Consider the following 19,427-nt stretch of genomic DNA (forward strand, 5'->3'; position numbering starts at 1 on the left):
CTTTCACACTGTCTTACCCACCTGCTTTCTTAGTTTTCTAACAGTTTATTTGCATATATATATGTGGGAAAATATCTGTCTGTAAGCAGGGTGTATGTGTGCCTCCTTGTGGGTGTGTTCAAATCATACTCTACATCTGTCCAATAGGACCCAGGTCAATTTAAAGGCCTGCTTCTAAAAATCACTTATACAATAGTTCCCTATTTCTTCTTCCTCTGAAGATTAGCCATGTAATCTGAATGATTAAAGAGTTGTGTGATACAGAGCTAGAATACATAGTTATATGACTGAGTGGTACGAACTTGATAAACATTATGCATCTCTGTTTATTGAGCGGTGTACAGTATACTCTATCATACTCTAATGGACAGGTCTAAGTTTGTTAGATCTAAGTATGTTATTTTATATATAATGGTTCTCACTCCTGGGCTAGATTTACTGCTCTGGAGATAACTCTCATTCATATGTATACATTAATTTTCCTAAACAGTGGGTGGATGTTAGAAAGACATCTGCTATGCTTTGTGGTTATACTGACCTAGAATAAAATTAAAACCTGTAATAATAAAAGTATTTAGAGTGAAGGTGAGGATACTGATGATTATATGTCAGTTTGCTTAAGCTCTCAATTATTTCTCTATTCTCGCCCTTTTTTCCTTCTTGCAAATTAATTGATTCCATTTAATTAAAATAACACTGGTTTTGCTATTTCTTTTATGCTTATAACTAGTTGCTAGTCTTATTCTTTCAAGTTGCTTTTCCTGTCACAGTGTTCTTAGAAATTAACTCAATCAACTATAACAGTTTGGGAGAGGAAAGAAAAATCACCTTACGTCTCACCACACTGGGATTCCTTGATGGGAGAGTTGACATCCAGTCCCACACTGATTTTTCACAGAGTACAGTACTCTGGCATCAAGTGTCATTTCTTGACTTAATCAATATATAAATCTCAGGGCAGGGGTAGGCAAAAGACTTCTATAACTACTTTTGTTCTCCCTTAAGGATCATTTTGGGTGCTTTTCCACTTTTTAAAAAATTGTCTCTTTGATTAACTTAGAAGTTTTCCACTATGATTCCCCAATTCTTCTCTGTTTGTGTTTCTATGATATAAAACCCTTCAAGTCACAAAACTTTAATAGAAGAATCAAAGAGAATTGCTATGGCTTCAGGCTTACGCTTCTATAAGATTTTTTCATTTTCTCTTTTTCTCTAATATTTTTCTGTTCTTCACCCAGAAGAATAGAATTTCAAGAATTTCCCTTGATCTTGAAATGGTATCTAAATCTACTTTTCATTGGGTCTGTAATTGCTGGTCAGTCTTGAAAGTTATTGACGGTGAACCCAGTGCGAACTAATTTGCAAGAGAGGGGAAAGAGAAGTAATTTACCCAGGAAAGGAGATGAATTCCAAAAATGGGAGAAAGAAAAGAACAAAACGAGGGCAGAGCTACACTTTATGGCTGTCTGCCTTCACAGTGTCAAAGTTTAAGATGTTGCTATTTCAGCCTTTATAAATTCCACATTTATTTTTCCCACCTTGAATGTGGGAGTTAATAGTTCCCTTTCTGAGAAGTTCTTATTCATATGCAGTTAAGATAGCCTGAAAATAAGTATTTACTTTACAATAAGTTGCCAGCCTTAGAGAGAATTGGGTAGTCAAGGTGAGACTGGCATATACGGTTACCTTTTTCTAGAACACTGGTCTCAATTTCTAGGGCTAGCATTTATTGAGCAAACTAGGCTTGCCTTCCCAGCCCCTACCCTGCCCTATTATCAACCAGTGTTGTCCTTGAAGGGTGTCCTTTCCAAATCTGTTTTCTTTTAGAGAGACTCATCCTCTAAGCTGTAATTAGTACCTTAACCCCCAGCTAAACACCAAAACATGTTTGGGTAATGAAATGGCAGACTAGTTTTGGATTAAAGCCTTAGTGCTGCCTTTAATGAGCTGTGTGACTTTTTTCAAGTTATCTCAGCTTTTTAATGTTTAGTGTCCTAATTTGTAAAATGAGGGGAGGGTAATAATGAGATAACACATGTAAAATGCCAGTCACAATGCCTGGCACATAGTTTGATCTCAGTAAGATCCGATTCGTTAATTTTTAAATGTTATTAATATTCATCTGTTCATTATTTATGTTTTACTGCTTGGAGCCAGAGGACTTGAGTTCAAATCTCAGCTCCATTCCTCCTATCTTTGTTAATCTTGGACAAGTTATTTAAATTCTCTATATCTCAGTTCCCTTTTTTGTAAAACAGAGGTAATCCCTACCTTAGTGGATCATTGTGAAGATTAAATGGGTTAACACATGTAAAGCACTTAAAGTAGTACCTGACATGTAATAATTACTCAGTAAATGTTAGCAATTATTATTCTACCATCACATTATTTTAGGAAGATTGAAGAGGGCAATTCTTTGCAGAATATAACCATCAGGGACTTAGAAGAATACCAAAGACAAATTTTCCCTACTTGCCAGTGTGGCCTAGATCTAATCCTAGTTTAACCTACTTGCAGCTGGAAAATCCTCTCCCAAGGGTCTTTCCTAATAAAACTTCGTTTCTTTAAATTGCTTATACACATTCTGGAAGGCTGTCCCCTCCCCCCGTACCCTTATTGTAATTTTAATAAATGATTCATCTGTGATAGAATTGCTGTCTTTCTGTAAAAGTTATAAAATAGAGGTCTTTATAATTTGTCTTTCAGGAGATGATTGTCACTGAGTTGGTTAAATTTCTTTTTTTCCAGCAACCTCCTCCACGTTTGATAAATTTTCAAAATCACAGCCCCAAACCCAATGGACCAGTTCTTCCTCCTCATCCTCAACAGCTAAGATATCCACCAAACCAGAATATGCCACGACAAGCGATAAAGCCCAACCCCCTGCAGATGGCTTTCCTGGCTCAACAAGCCATAAAACAGGTATATATATTTACTTCTCCACAGTTGCTTGTTCTGCTTCTCTCTACTTCCAAATCACATTGAATTTATGGATAGAGCAATGGTCATAAAGAGCAAGAGTAAGCTTTTTCCTTTTTTAAATAAATGTGGATTACAAAGTTTATTACAGACAGCCCTATAGAGACAAAGCTAAGAGAAAGGATCTTGATGCTTTGTAATTAACAAGAGAAATCAAGCCACTTACACAGAAGTGAAGGATCAGGATAATCGGTGAGTCATAGGTATGAATTTTTCAGTGTTAATGTGTGTAGCTTTTAGGTGAGTGCATTAAATTTCCTAAGACAGAATTATTCTAACAAATACAGATTGCATACTTAAAGAGAGACCAATAAACAAATCTTCAAAGTGTTTCAAGGAGACTTCTTGGACACAAACTTAGTATCACACAGTTTTAATATGTAGTACATATACATCTGATAAAGTTTAATATTTAAGGTTATATATTAACTCTTAGAAGGTTTAATATTTATCTGTTATAATTTATATTTGTATTATATAAATTTATAGTATATATTATATATATATTCTTAGTGTTTTCAGGTAAAAATATTTTTTAGGTGTTAACACTGTTTTAAAAAGTTCTCCCAGTGCTTTGTCTTCTCCAAGTACTTGTGTCAAGCCTTTCCAGCTTACGACTAGTAGATTGATTTCAGTTTAATTTTTTTGCCAAGGCCGAAATAAAGAATATGATGCTATTCCCATAATTCTGTGACATTCATTTTAATCAAATGATTTGAAAGTAATATTCCAAAAATACACATGCTAAGTGTGTGTGTGTATATGTTTATAATTAGTTTGGTTTTGATAAAATATTAATACTTTCTAAAATAATATTTTAATTATTTTTAATAAAATTTATACCTATCTCTGTTTCATCATTAGAGGTGAGGTGAAAAGGGACCAGACTGCAGTTTGGTCTTAAATTCTGTTTATTTTCCTAATACTTTAGTGGCCTTGTACAAGTGTACTCTTTAAAATCTCCTTTGCCCCCACTATAGAGTGAGTGAGTACCTTGCAGAGTTGTGCTGAGACTTAGTGCTAGTGTATATAAAAGCACCTGGCACATTCTGGGTACTCAAATGTTTCCTTACCTCTTCCCTATGTATTATTTTTAATGGGTAGACATGCACTCTAAGAAGGTTTTTAAAAATGTTTCCTGGTCAAAAGTCTAAACATGAATGAATAAATGAACAAGCTAGGATAAAAGATAATGGGGAATTTGTTTTAATTGATAGAGTAGCTTAACAAATTATAGTATACTTGTACAGTGGAAGTGCTTTTTGGCTATTAAGAAAAGGCAGTAATCTATATATGATCTCCAAAGTATATTACACGGCAAAGAACTTTGTCAGATTTTTTTGTGACTTATTCTCAATTTTGTGGTTTTGTTTTTGTTTTTTAAATCTCATATATATAGAAAAAACCTGGAAGGATACACATCAACTGTAACTGCTTATTCTGGGGAGGGAAGGCGGAAGAGAGAGAGACACAGACAGGTGGATGGATACAAGGGGTGGGTAGGTGGTAAAGATGACATTCATATTCACAGGGTTTTTTACTTAGTTTTTTCAGTGGAGCATGTAAATTAGATTTTTCAAAGTTAGAATATTTCCATCACTGTCACCCTATATTGTGTAGTCCATATATAAATGAAACTGAGTTTGGGAGTTTTTCCCCCTGCATAGTCTTAAGATACCTCTTAGTGGCTTTTTTCCCCCCAATATTTTATTATAAAAATTTTCAAACGTAGTAAGTTGAAAGAGTTGTATAGGGGACAGATTGCTCTATTTGCCTTCTCACTTATTATCCATATACCCATTTATCCATCCATCTGTCAATCAAACCTTCTCATTTTTTGATAGGTTTCAAAGTAAAGTATAGATAGCAGCATGGTTCATCTCTGTATACTTTATAGCATTCCTTTACCAATGTGTTTATTTCAGCCTCTAACATAAATGACAAAGAGTTTCCTCAGATGTTTATTGATGCTTAATTACCTGTTTGTGTATGAGAAATGGGTGTTTAGAAAAAAAAAAAACCCGAAAGCCAGGGTGTGGGGCTAACGTTTGATGGCTGAATTTCACTCTTACGTGAGGGCTGCTAGGCATGTTTATTAGGAGAGTTACTAATGTCACTGTCTATAGGCAGTGGTCCAATTCGCAAAAGATCTTTCTGTTTCATGCCTGAAATGCAGGGCCTGGCTACTCATTGAAGCCAGCTGGGGGAAGAAGATTGTTAGCAGCCCAGAGGCAGAGTGGGCAGGAAGCTCGGCATTCAGTGTGTGTATGGTTTCTTACTCGTCATTTTCAGTGCAATGCTTCTTTTTTTCCTTAATTTATTTATTTATTTATTTATTTATTTATTTATTTTTGGCTGCGTTGGGTCTTTGTTGCTGCGCACAGGCTTTCTCTAGCCATGGCGAGCAGGGGCTACTCTTCCTTGCGGTGTGCCAGCTTCTCATTACGGTGGCTTCTCTTGTTGCAGAGCACGGGCTCTAGGCATGTGGGCTTCAGTAGTTGTGGCACGTGGGCTCAGTAGTTGTGGCTCACGGGCTCTAGAGCGCAGGCTCAGTAGTTGTGGCGCATGGGCTTAGTTGCTCCGCGGCATGTGGGATCTTCCCGGACCAGGGCTCGAACCCGTGTACCCTGCATTGGCAGGCAGATTCTTAACCACTGTGCCACCCGGGAAGCCCATGTGCAATACTTCTGCCTTCAGCTGAGCCTAATGCGCGTCAGCCCAAAGACTGTTTTACCTATTCTAGAAAATTAATTTCCAGCCTTCTTTTGCAGAGGTGGAGGTAGTCCTTATTATCTTGGGGTAGCTACAGGTAAAGTAGGAAACGAACGTGAGATTTAATCCTTCTTAAACAGACTCTCAACAGATCATCCTGTTTTTAGCCCCAGTTTCACCTCTTATGCTTCTAATTCCCAAGCTCTTAGGGGTTCTGCAATATATGTTGATTTGCTTCTCTGTTTTCCCCACTGCCAGCTTAGATTTCAGCTTTATCCAATTGACTACGACTAATTCATTTGCTTTTTGTCCATTTGCCTTCCAGCTTCCAAAATGTGATTTCTGTCTTCTCCCGTTTGTTTTTTTTTAATTAATTAATTTATTTATTTATGGCTGTGTTGGGTCTTCGTTTCTGTGCGAGGGCTTTCTCTAGTTGCGGCAAGTGGGGGCCACTCTTCATCGCGGTGTGCGGGCCTCTCACTATTGCGGCCTCTCTTGTTGCGGAGCACAGGCTCCAGACGGGCAAGCTCAGTAATTGTGGCTCACGGGCCTAGTTGCTCCGCGGCATGTGGGATCTTCCCAGACCAGGGCTCGAACCCGTGTCCCCTGCATTGGCAGGCAGATTCTCAACCACTGCGCCACCAGGGAAGCCCCCTCCCCTGTTTTCTTTGTCTTTATGGGTCAGTGCCTTTTTTTAAAAAAATTCCCTTAACTGTCATTTTACTTTCAGGTGTATCAGGTAGGGACAGAAGAAAACGTATGTTTTCAGCCCTCCATCTCTACCTTGAAGTTGCTTTGTACATATTTATATTTCTTTTCCAATATGTGTAAGCTTTCCAAGATTGGGTGCTGTGGTTTTCTTGTGAATACTAACTGTTGTCTTCTGGTAAAAATCAGTCCTTTTTATTTTTTATGTTTGGACAGGATTAATGAAAATTATATATACTTGTGTCCTCTCCCCTTCCCATTAAATTACAGTTGAATTCAAATAGCAGACTGTGTCTTTTACTTTGTTTTGTGTCTGGAACGGGGATTAGATGGACAATTTATGTCACAGGCCTGCTGATAGACAACCTTTCTTCTTTCCTTCTTGCTACCACAGTGGCAGATCAGCAGTGGGCAGGCCACCCCGTCACCTGCCAACAGCACGTCCTCTACTCCATCCAGTCCCACCATTACTAGTGCAGCAGGGTGTGATGGGAAGGCCTTTGGGTCACCTATGATTGATCTGAGCTCACCCGTGGGAGGTCCCTATAATCTTCCTTCTCTTCCAGATGTAAGTATACATAAAATTCATACTAAGAATCTGTTTCGAAAATTCTAAGTGAACTTGGATCTGGTAAAAGGCATGGGTTTGTTGGATTATAGGCTGTGCGTTTGTGTTTAGAAGTTGTTTTATCTTTTAGAAATATGGTAACAGCAGGAATAATAAAAAGATTAATATTAACCCTTGAACATACTCTAGAATGTCTTTCAGGGCACTGGAGTTAAAGTGTTTGTAAATGAATGATTATGGTGATGGATTATGGAATCTAAGCTGGGAAGGAAGGGGTGAGGACATGGGAGGAGGTACTGGAAGGTTGAATTGCTGGAATGTGATATATTACAATAGAATAAGGTTAGAGAGGGAGTCTAACATTTAAGACACCAGAAGAGATGGAGACAAGTTGAGTAATAGAAATGTACCCTGAGAAAACCATAATTCAAAAAGAGTCATGTACCACAATGTTCATTGCAGCTCTATTTACAATAGCCAGGACATGGAAGCAACCTAAGTGTCCATCGACAGATGAATGGATAAAGAAGATGTGGCACATATATACAATGGAATATTACTCAGCCATAAAAAGAAACGAAATTGAGTTATTTGTAGTGAGGTGGATGGACCTAGAGTCTGTCACACAGAGTGAAGTAAGTCAGGAAGAGAAAAACAAATACCGTATGCTAACACGTATATATGGAATCAAAAAAAAAAAATTAGTTCTGAAGAACCTAAGGGCAGGACAGGAATAAAGACACAGACGTAGAGAATGGACTTGAGGACATGGGGAGGGGGAAGGGTAAGCTGGGATGAAGTGAGGGAGTGGCATGGACATATATACACTACCAAATGTAAAATAGATAGCTAGTGGGAAGCAGCCGCATAGCACAGGGAGATCAGCTTGGTACTTTGTGACCACCTAGAGGGGTGGGATAGGGTGGGTGAGAGGGAGACGCAAGAGGGAGGAGATATGGGGATATATGTATATGTATAGCTGATTCACTTTGTTGTAAAGCAGAAACTAACACACCACTGTAAAGCAATTATACTCCAATAAAGATGTTAAAAAAAAAAAAGACTCAATGAGCTAATGCAAATAAAGCCCAGTGCCTGGCACAGGAAAAACTCCCCTCAAATAAAAATCATCGTAATAATAATAGAAATGATAACATTTACTAACCAGTGCAAAATTACCTCTGATTTCATTTTTATTTAAATTAAATACATTTACCCTCTAAGCTCTTTGTCAGTATGACTTTTTTTTTTTTTAATAAATTTATTTATTTTATTTATTTATTTTTGGCTGCGTGAGGTCCTCGTTATTGCGTGAGGGCTTTCTCTAGTTGTGGCAAGCGGGGGCTACTCTTTGTTGCGGTGGGCAGGCTTCTCATTGCAGTGGCTTCTCTTGTTGCAGAGCATGGGCTCTAGGTGCGCGGGCTTCAGTAGTTGTGGCACAAGGGCTCAGTAGTTGTGGCTCGCGGGCTCTAGAGCTCAGGCTCAGTAGTTGTGGCGCACGGGCTCAGTTGCTCCGCGGCATGTGGGATCTTCCCAGACCAGGGCTCGAACCCGTGTCCCCTGCATTGGCAGGTGGATTCTTAACCACTGCGCCACCAGGGAAGTCCCACAGTATGACTTTTTAAAAACTCTTTTTCAAAGGCAGAAAATATAACATTGAATAAACAAATCTTTATACAAGTTGATACTTGTTTTACCTTTTCTCATCTTATAAACTTAAGGTAATCACTCATACAGACATTAAAAACTTTTAAGAAATCTTGTAGGATGTGAAGGAATCTAAAATTTTGTATTATTTAGTTTGCTTTTCAAGTTACTGAGATCAACTAATATTTCCTAAAAGTTGCATCATTTACCTTACCAATGTTATTTCATTTTTAAAATAATTGTTTATACTTTAAATGGGTAGAGTACATGTATTTTTCATGCATAGGCGATCGATAGGAAAACTTTTTTTGTGTCATTCCTATAATTTTATTTTAGCTTTTAGGATTATTCCACAATGTAAATAACTTTTTTTACATTAAGATCTAACAAATTTAGTCATTCCAGTACATTTTGCACTCTCCGAAAAGTATTGACCAAGGTAGTGCCCAAAGAATATTAAACATAAATTACCCTGTGTACTTCCTCCTTCCCCTACTGAAAGAGGACCCACAGAAAGTAAATTTTCCTCTGCAGTCCTCGGATACAGATGACCCTTTGTCCACCAGCCTTTCTCAACTGAAATTCCTCATCTGAACCACAGAATAAAGAAACTGATTTGAGTGACTATTTCCTCAGTCCTCCCAAAGATGGTTCATAACTAGTACCATTCTAGATGCAGAGGTGAGAAGTAAATTCATTATATACAGTCTATGCCTTCGGACTGTAGGACTTAATTCTCTTGGAGAATCTTGATTGAGAAAGGCTGGAACTATTAAATTGGATTTTAATCACAAAAACGTTCTTGGGGAATAAATGGTATATTTAAGCATTAAAAATACTTGCATCTAAAGGGGGGTGGGTGAGGGTTGGATTGGGAGTTTGGGATTAGCAGATGCAAACTGGTATATATAGAAATGGATAAGCAACAAAGTTCTGCTGCATAGCACAGAGAACTATATTCAGTTTCCTGTGATAAACCATAATGGAAAAGAATATCGAAAACAATATATATATGAATAACTGAATCACTTTTCTGTACAGCAGAAATTAACACAACATTGTAATTGAACTATTCTTCAATAAAAAAATTTTTAAAAATATTTGCATCTAAAGTATTAAAGTCTTATTCAGTAGAAATTTATCAATATTTTAGCTTAGCAGTCAATTAGGAAAGCAGTCAATTATTTGTATACCTGTTGCATTAAAGCAGGAATCTCTTAAGGGATCAGTTTTTTCCTACCAAACATTAAGAATGTATTTAAGTGAGATTAGTGTTCTGAAAATGTGTTATGTGTAGACTTGTTTCATCAATCTAGTGCATACCAGAGCATCAGTTCTCAAAGTGTGGGCCAAGGACATGGGGGTCCGTACAACCTTTTCAGAGGCTCTACAAGGTCCTCTCTGTGTAAGACCAGATTTTCTTCTTATTCTTCAGCCAAAACCACACATCTCAGCAGACTGAGTAAAAGATACAAGTTTCCAGTTGGCTGTTACTAAGCCAGACAATAAAGAAATTTGCAAAATGTGAAACTGTGCTACTCTTCTCACCAAGTTTGCTTTTTTTTTAAATTGGTACCTTTTATTATTTTTAAATAAATTAAGAAACATTATTAGAATTACTTTTTATAATTTTGTTTTAATTTTTAAGGGTGTAGCACACAATACTCTTTTCTCCTGGCTCATGACTTCTGAAATAGTGTGACTCAGTATATTTACTAAGGTGAAATATTAAGAAGTGTGAAAGCTTTTTTTCAAGGTTGTTTATGGGGAAAGTATGGATCAGAACTTCTCAAATATGATATTTACATGTTTTATTATCTGATAATAATTAAACTATTAAAGTTTCTTATAAATTTAAAGTAGCTTTTAACTTGCAAAGTCACGATGCCATGAAATGATTTCTTATCAGATTGACTGCTCAAGTACTATTATGCTGGACAATATTGTGAGGAAAGATACTAGTACAGATCATGGCCAGCCGAGACCACCCTCAAACAGAACCGTCCAGTCACCGAATTCATCAGTGCCATCTCCAGGCCTTGCAGGTAAAGTGGGCTTTTTAAAATTTTTATTAGTGTTTTTTTTTTTCAGTTTTTATTCTATTTATAATAATTAAAAAAATAAATCACCCTACGCCTCCTCCCTTTTTCTGTTGGATGATTAAAATGGGTCTATGTTTTGGGTACTCTTTAAAATTAATGTACTTTCGAAGTGGGAAGCAAAAGTTAAACCTCTGTACATTTTCAATTTGAATAGAACTTATGGGCACTATAGTGCTCCCAGGAGGAAATTAGTATTGTACTTTCTCTTTTTGATAATTTGCCTGTAGTATCATCTCTCTTTGCATGGAATTTTCCTAGCATCAAAATTTATCAGTGACAATCACTCTTTTTGGTGGTTTTTTTCGCTATTTAATTGTGTTCAAGAATTTTGGACACAACTACTTATTTCCTCCAAGAGAGAAGCACTCTGACTAATGCTACTCGCAGAGACCTTGGCAAATTAGATGCCTTAGACCAAAATAAGGAAAGAGGAGAATTTCTTATGCCATTCACCAGTTATACAAGCATAATTAAGCAGTTGTCGAATTTTAAAGGAGGTACTTATTTAAAACTTAAACAAACTGAAAGGAAATTGTTGACAAAATGTGGTAGAGAAACTTTTTAATTATGTAACAAGTTCATACAGATTAATAAGGAAAGTACACTGTATTGCAAAAGGACATGAGTAGATTATTCCCTAAAGAGGAAATACATTTAGTCAGTAAAACAGGGGAGAGGAAGAAAGATGGGTGGTTCCATCTCACCAGTAGTCGTCATAAAATCAAAAAGACATAATTTCTAACTATTGAATAAGCAAAGATTTAAATAGTGAAAATACTCATTGATGAGGATGTGATGGGACAAATGCTCTGATACATAGGTGGTGGGAGTATAATTTGACAAAACATTTCTGGAAGCCATTTTGGCACTATTACTAAAGCTAACGTTTATCCAGTACTAACTCTGTGTCAGGCAAGGGACAAAGTATCTTCTATGCATTGCTTCAGTGTCTTCCATTAATTAGCCTCTGTGGGGCTTTCTCTCTTGGACTGCTTTTATACCAGCCCTACCAACTTTTTATTGTCCTCTGTAGCTTCTGCCGGCACTAGTGTCCTCACTAAGCTCCTACCCTGGTTACTCTAACATGGGACATTCGACAGTGTTTGGAGACATTTCTGATTGTCACACCCCTGGTTGCTAAGTATGTAGAGGTGCTATGGCATCTAATAACTGTAGAGGCCGAGGGTGCTGCTCAACATCCTTACGATGCACAGACAGCCCCCCACATCAAAGAATTATCTGGCCCCAGATGTCAGTACTGCTGAGGTTGAACAGCCCTGCCAGTTTAGGGGGACTTTAGACTGTGCTGGGAGTTCAACAACTACTCTTGTTTTATATAGTTTCATTATGTGTTTCCAGTTTCAATGTAGTGCTAAGTGAGAACATTCAGTAGGAATTAAATACAGTTATTAATTCATTTTACGAATGTGTATGATCTCAGGACCTGTTACTATGACAAGTGTACACCCACCAATACGTTCACCTAGTGCCTCCAGCGTTGGGAGCCGAGGAAGGTAAACTGACTTAACTTATTCTCTAGTCTATAAAATCTGTAACTAGATTTCTCTCGCCAGTGTTCAGCATGCTTTGGTACTCAATACATTTTAAGCAATTTCCCTTATTTTTAACTTTTAAGTTAAATGTTTAATAATTATTATATATTATATGTTAATGTAGTAAATCAATGGGTTTAGTAGAGTACAATTTTATCTTTAAAGATACAAAAATGTTTATTTGTTGAAAATAAGAAAGTACGTTTGCCTTTAGTATAATAGCAAGGAAAAAACAGAAATGAAGTGTGTGTAACACACTGCACTATATAGGAACATGCACAAATAAAAACTTAGGGAAAGCAAATAATAATTTTATACTAAAATTGGTGTTCTGACATTTCTAATAACCAAACATTGATTCTGTTTTACAGTTGTTGAAATTGTATTTTAAATTACTGTGTTACACACCCACTCATAATGCTTGCAAATTTCTCCTAGATAGTGAACCCAATTCTTACTTTCCTAATTGTATGGAAGTAGCATACTCTGAAGGGGAAAAGTTTGCCTTTAATCCTGTGAGAACATAGTAGCTATCTGTAAATGGCTTTTTTGTTGCACTACATTTTTTTAAATAGCAGAACACCAGTAAATTATGAACCTAGTTAATTATCTTCACACTTTGTGACAATAAATCATTAATGTGAGCCTAGACTTCTCTTTGTCACTGACTAGAGAAGGAAAGGAAAATCCTAAAAAAAAAAGATGCTAATTCTAAGATAGTTCTAAGATATGGCTGCCCAATTTTAGAGCCTCAGGATATTGAAGTCAGTTTTAATTCAGGTTTTATTTAAATTTATTTAAATACCTTTCCAGGTATGTAATGTAACCATTTTGATAGGTTAATATGTGGAACATTTTTTATACATAAATGAAACTGTTCTGCATACAGCAGATGCATTTCAGTTATGTATCATTTATTGCTGATGTAACATAGTTACCATTGCTGTGAAGATACAGCATTGCTCTGAAAAGCTATTATTATACCTTGTTTTAAGATACTTAAGGTAGCTTTCTTAGATTTTTTTTTTTTCTTTCTTTCTTTCTTTTTTTCTTATACTTATAGCTCTGGCTCTTCCAGCAAACCAGCAGGAGCTGATTCTACACACAAAGTCCCAGTGGTCATGTTGGAGCCAATCCGAATAAAACAAGAAAACAGTGGACCACCTGAAAATTATGATTTTCCTGTTGTTATAGTGAAACAAGAATCAGATGAAGAATCTAGGGCTCAAAATGTAATTATATTATGATTGCAATACTACTCCTACTTGAGGGATAGGATGAGAGAAACTTTTAAATAGCTCGTAGGAGATAAAAACTATTATATTTAAATCTTTCAGTAGATCAAAACAAAAAGATGGATGGTAAACAGGGAGAAGAGTTTGAAAAGTCAGAGGTTAAATGAGGAGGTTGGGCATTTGAAAGAGAGAACAGAGTAAAACACATGGAAGGTAATTGCCAGAGCAATAATACAAGGAAACTTCCTGTAACTGAAGGGCATGAGCATCTGAATTGAAAGGGCCTACCAAGTACCAGAACAACTAAATGAAAAAAAGACTCAAGTCCTATCCTCATCGATTTCAGAATACCAGTATTCTAAACAGGTTCTAAAAGCTTCCAGAGGAAAAAAACACCTTACATAATGGATCGGACATCATAGTGTCACGAAGTCCTCAACACAGACTCTCAAAGCTGGAAGCCAATAGAGAAAATATCAGAACTGTGAGGAAAGATTTTGTAGCCAGGATTCTGTACCCAGGCAAATTATCAATTATGTGTAAAGATTAAGTAAACATTTTTAGACATGCATGCAGATTCTCAAAAACTTAATTCCATGCACTCATTCTCAGGAAGATATTTGAGAATATGCTTCATCAAAAATGAATTAAACCAGAAAGAGAAAGACATAAGATCCCATTTCTGGGCTCTAACACAAAAGAGAGGCAAAGAAAAGGGTGGTGAGTCCCCAGTACGACAGCTGCTCCAGTACACCCTGTAGGAGGGGGACAAGACTCCATTAGGAATGTATGTCGTGGGAGAAAAATGCTTTGACAGTATTGAGAGACATTTTATAACCCTGTTGGGGATTGTGAGAATGACTTAGACATCTAGGAAAATAAGCAAATGGATTAAATTTTAAAATATGGTAATTATTGACTCATAGGAAAAACAGAAAGTTAGACAAAAAAGGAAGTGTAGTCATAGTACATTCTGTGGTTATGCAATGAACAGTATGTAGTCATAATGATATAAACAAACACCTGAATACAAATTTAAATAAAAACTAGATATAATCAGGATATAACGTGAGTATATATTTGACCAAAAATTGATTTTTCAGGTTACTTAACCAGTACAGCAATGATACTGACCAGTTGGAATAGATGCTGGCTATAAACAGTTATACTGGCGCCTACCAACTAAAAAGAAATCAGTGCTTAATAAAACTCTGTTCAGAGGATGGTATGAATGGTGTGTGTAAGTATAAGGAGGGTGTGGAGAATCAGGAAGGAAAAATCTGATCTTCCATAGAAGGGAAAATATATACATTTAAAACTGAAAATATGTTTAAATTTGAAAATCTGAAAAATTATAGTATAAGCATACTGTTTAGAAGTATAGAGGTAAATAGCAGAGGAAAAAGCTAAATAATTTGAAAATAATTGCCTCCAAGGAGTGATATTATATACCTGTGCTTTTAACTAAATCTACATTTATTACTTCAGAATTTTTAAAAATGTTTAAAGGAGATAATAGATTTTATAATTAATTTGAAATTTTCACCATTCTAGGCTCAAACATAACATTTAGGTTCATTTTAAAGTTATTAATGGCACTTGCAGAGGTGAAGTTACTTCTAAGAATTAAAGCAGTATACCTTTTTATGAATGATAACAAATCTATAGTAGGCCTGTTTTGTGTTTAGGTACACTTTGAATTAACAGCTCCAGTAAAATGTATTTATAGTTCACGTGGTTGACTTCTACACTACCCACCCGTTTCTATAGCCATCAGCAGATTCAAAGATTTTCCCTATGTTATCCACACCCTGTTACTGCTGCTGACCTTCTGTTTTGAAGATATTTTTCAGTAGAGGTCCATGTCTTCTTTACCATTAGGGACAGTTAGCAGTAAACGTATTCTGGTCTCATGCAGCTTCACAGACTCCTTTGAAATAACCAGGTGCTCACGAGTGAGCAGACTGCAGTCCAGAATTGCAGTAGTGCTAATAAAGAACGGCAGTTTAAGATACCCAAATGCATATGTTAACTCTTTCCACTGCAGACCAACTATCCAAGAAGCATACTCACCTCCCTGCTCTTAAATAGCAGTCAGAGCTCTGCATCTGAAGAGTCTGTGTTAAGATCAGATGCCCCTGATAGCACAGGAGATCAACCTGGACTTAACCAGGAAAATTCCTCAAATGGAAAGTCTGAGTGGCTAGATGCCTCGCAGAAGTCACCCCTTCACGTTGGAGAGACAAGGAAAGAGGATGACCCCAATGAGGACTGGTGTGCAGTTTGTCAGAACGGAGGGGAACTCCTATGCTGTGAGAAATGTCCCAAAGTATTCCACCTCTCTTGTCATGTGCCCACATTGGCAAATTTTCCAAGGTAAGATGGTGCTTACTTCCCTTTCTTACATTCTTTCATTAGAAATAATAACAGCAATAAACTTTTGATGATCATTGTAACATAAAACCTTTGTAAAAACTTAAATAGAAGTCCACTTGGCATAAATGCATACACCAAAATTTTCAACACAGGGTTTTCCATACCCTGCCTCCCATTCCCTGTGCTTCTCTCAAAAACCTAGTCTGTTATGACGAGAAAAAAAAATAACTGGCCCTTTAAATTATTACAAGGGAATTACCATAAAGTGTTGTCCTTATGCACAACACTGCCATAATTTAGTGCATCTTATTTGCCAGGCATTGAGCTGTATTGTTTACAAATATCTTGAGTAAATTCTCAAACAAACCCTATGAGATGATGATGGTCATAGAGAAGAACCATTGGGTTGATAGCTTAGTTCTTCAAAGGCTGTATTTTTTTTTTTTTAAAGTGAACCTTGTCCCCAAGACTCTTTTTTTTTTTTTTAAATATTTATTTGGCTGTGCCGGGTCTTAGTTGCAGCATGAGGGATCTTTTAGTTGCGGCATGTGGGCTCTTAGTTGCAGCGTTGCAGGATCTAGTTCCCTGACCAGGGATCGAACCCAGGCCCCCTGCATTGGGAGCATGGAGTCTTAACCACTGGACCACCAGGAAGTCCCTTCCAAGGCTGTACTTTTAAATATTTATAATTTCAAACTTAAAGTTATAAGAACAGTACCAAGAGTGCTTCTTTTTCTTAAATCATTTGGGGGGAAAGGTCAGTTGTGCCTCACATCAGCCATAGATTAATGTGTGTGTTTATTTTTTTGTTTATTTTGTGTATGTATTTCATGCCTCCTTAACTACGCTAACATTTACCACTTAGGCCTGTGAACTCTATTTCTGCTTGCAAGCTCACTCAGCATGGTGCCACGTACATAGCAGATGTGTGCTAAATCCTCAGTGATTAACACTGATGCCAAATAAGTAATTCTGCATAATAGATGGCATGGAGGGAGGTGGGAAAGGGAGGTGGTGAAGAGAGCAATGATGCGTTAGGAACTCAGCCAGATACTTTATTCCCCAACAGTGGAGAGTGGATTTGCACTTTCTGCCGAGACTTATCTAAACCAGAGGTTGAATATGATTGTGATGCTCCCGTTCACAACTCAGAAAAAAAGAAAACTGAAGGCCTTATCAAACTAACGCCAATAGATAAAAGGGTAAGTTTCCAACCTAGACTGTTAAACAGTTGTTTTGGTTAGATGCATTACTGTAATGCAGATGTGCCTTCATCAAAGAAGTGTATATTCAGTTAAATTTTATACTGACTTCTTTTTTCTTTAGTACTCTTTTTCCACAAAAATATAACAATCTTAAATAATGGCAGATTATTTATGTGGTCTGGACTTTTAAATTTAGTCTACCTTTCCGGTTTGATTCAGATATGTTTTCTTCCTCAGAATTTGTTAAGAATTGGCACCAAAGAGATGGGTTTTTCTGTTTACTCTTCCTGGAAATAATTACATTCTTTCACCAGATGGTACTAGATTTATACCTCAAAGCTAGCTAATATATTTAACTGTAATTAACATTTAAAGCTACTAAGTCAACACTTCTTTATCACTAAAGAAGCTCCTTTGCTAAATTTTTAAGTAGAACAATCAGTATGAAAGTTGTCCTGCAAGAGAGAGCTGAAACATGCACTGCCACTGCTACACAGTGTTTATTGGGGTAAACTTGTAAGCAGAGAAGTAGCAGAGTACATGATGGAACCACCTGCATTCAGAAAGGGGTCCTTAGGACCCAACGCACCATGGAAGGGGCTCCACCTCTGGATCTCAACATATGGATGTTCTTCTATTAACTTGTGTACTATTAATAATTCAGTACACAAATTGGAGAGAGAAGTGGAAATATATTTTTAAAGAACTTCAGATAGGTTTCTAGTGATACTGCTTTTGTTCCTGTAATTATAATGACTGCTCTCATATATGACATATGCCCCAAAATGTCAAACAGTACACTGTAGTAAATGATTGAAATGGACAGCAAAGCTCCAAGTATCAGTATTTTTCTTGTATTCATCTGGTTTTAACTTTTATTCTGATACTTTGAGACCTGTAACGTTGTTGCTAAAAATCAGCTGTGACTTCATTATTTCATTATATTTTATTTATTTATTTATTGCTTAGAAGTGTGAACGCCTACTTTTATTTCTTTATTGCCATGAAATGAGCCTGGCTTTTCAAGACCCAGTTCCTCTAACTGTAAGTATGGATGTTATTTTGTGCTTTTTTTGTACAGTGGGATGATTTTTCTGAAACTTGATTTATGACAATCTAGTTTCTGTACCATTTTTCAATAGTAAGTTTCTTACATTAATCCAAATCTTAAAGCTTATTAATACATACTGCATGCTTTAATCTTAAGCACATTTTAAGGTTAACAAACTGGCCCAAAACTTCTTTTCTGATATATTCTTTCTTCTCATCTCATGTATTTTACCTACTATTCTCTGGGATGATTTCTATCAATTGTTTCTCTCTCAGGAGTCTTAGGTATATATCCTAAAGCTGTTGGGAAAAAAACTTGCCATTTGAGATAAAGACCTCTCCAAATCTCTGTACACATTTTGATTTATAGGTCCAAACTTCAAGTAATAAGTAGACTTTAACAGTAGAGGAAGAGGTGGATGTTTGTGTGTGTTTACCATTGACTTCAAAAAGCTTCATATTTAAAATTTGATGTGACTTCAGTGTATAATTTTAGAGTGCCGGAAATGGCCTGCTACTCAAAATGTGTTCTTCTCTGATGTCTGAAATTCCTTTAAAAAGCTAATAGATTTGTTGAACAGTTCAATAAATTTAGAAAATTTAATGCAACATTAGAAAAGAAAACTAGCTTAGCAAATACATTGAGCTGATAAACAGTGAACTTCTGTCCTGAAAACAAGTTTTGAGAAGTTGAGATAGGAAAAAGGAATACAGTTGACTCTTAGAACAAGGCAGAGGTTAGGGGCACCGACTCTCTGCACAGTTGAAAGTCTGCATATAACTTTACAGTCAGCCCTCTGTATCTGCAGATTCAACCAACCACGGATCCTTTAGTAATATAGTATGAATTTAGTGAAGAAAATTCGTGTATAAGTGTACCTGCACAGTTCAAGGATCCACTGTAAATAGTTTTTAGGGGGAAGGGCCCTTTGTACCCAAAAGAGCCAGGGCAAAAATATGCCAGTAAAAACTTTATTCATTTAAAAAGTTAACCTAGAATTTGGCACTTTTTATGATGTTGGCTTATAGTTACATTTGGCATTAATAACAGCAGCAGAAAAATAGCCCCCTTTTTCTTAATATATATCATCTCATTTAGTCTTTACAAAATCTTATGAGATTGGTAGAATTATTTCTATCTGAAATATGAAGAAACACGTTCAGTGAAATGACTGAACCCAGTAACTTACCAGGAGAATGCTAGTGAGTAGCAGAGCTGGGGTTCAAACCCAGATTCAAAGCCCACTTGCTATAACACATGCAGCAAAAACATGTCAAGTCTTCCTAGAAGT

The 19,427-nt window shown here is 36.5% G+C and overlaps 1 protein-coding gene across 3 annotated transcripts in view; it reads left to right on the top strand.

Annotated features, from left to right (window-relative positions):
* TRIM24 (tripartite motif containing 24) overlaps nucleotides 1-19,427 on the top strand; it is a 92,835-nt gene that overhangs the window by 68,470 nt on the left and 4,938 nt on the right. For all 3 annotated transcript variants that reach the window (XM_082400275.1, XM_082400277.1, XM_082400276.1), the window contains exons 10-17: nucleotides 2,749-2,922; nucleotides 6,794-6,967; nucleotides 10,524-10,659; nucleotides 12,158-12,230; nucleotides 13,333-13,501; nucleotides 15,552-15,880; nucleotides 16,950-17,082; nucleotides 18,055-18,129. In XM_082400275.1, the coding sequence (XP_082256401.1) occupies nucleotides 2,749-2,922; nucleotides 6,794-6,967; nucleotides 10,524-10,659; nucleotides 12,158-12,230; nucleotides 13,333-13,501; nucleotides 15,552-15,880; nucleotides 16,950-17,082; nucleotides 18,055-18,129 (1,263 nt within the window). The remainder of the gene's footprint in view (nucleotides 1-2,748; nucleotides 2,923-6,793; nucleotides 6,968-10,523; nucleotides 10,660-12,157; nucleotides 12,231-13,332; nucleotides 13,502-15,551; nucleotides 15,881-16,949; nucleotides 17,083-18,054; nucleotides 18,130-19,427) is intronic.

The sequence above is a fragment of the Balaenoptera borealis genome (genome assembly GCF_965194805.1).
Source record: "Balaenoptera borealis genome assembly, chromosome: 7".
Lineage (NCBI taxonomy): Eukaryota > Metazoa > Chordata > Mammalia > Artiodactyla > Balaenopteridae > Balaenoptera > Balaenoptera borealis.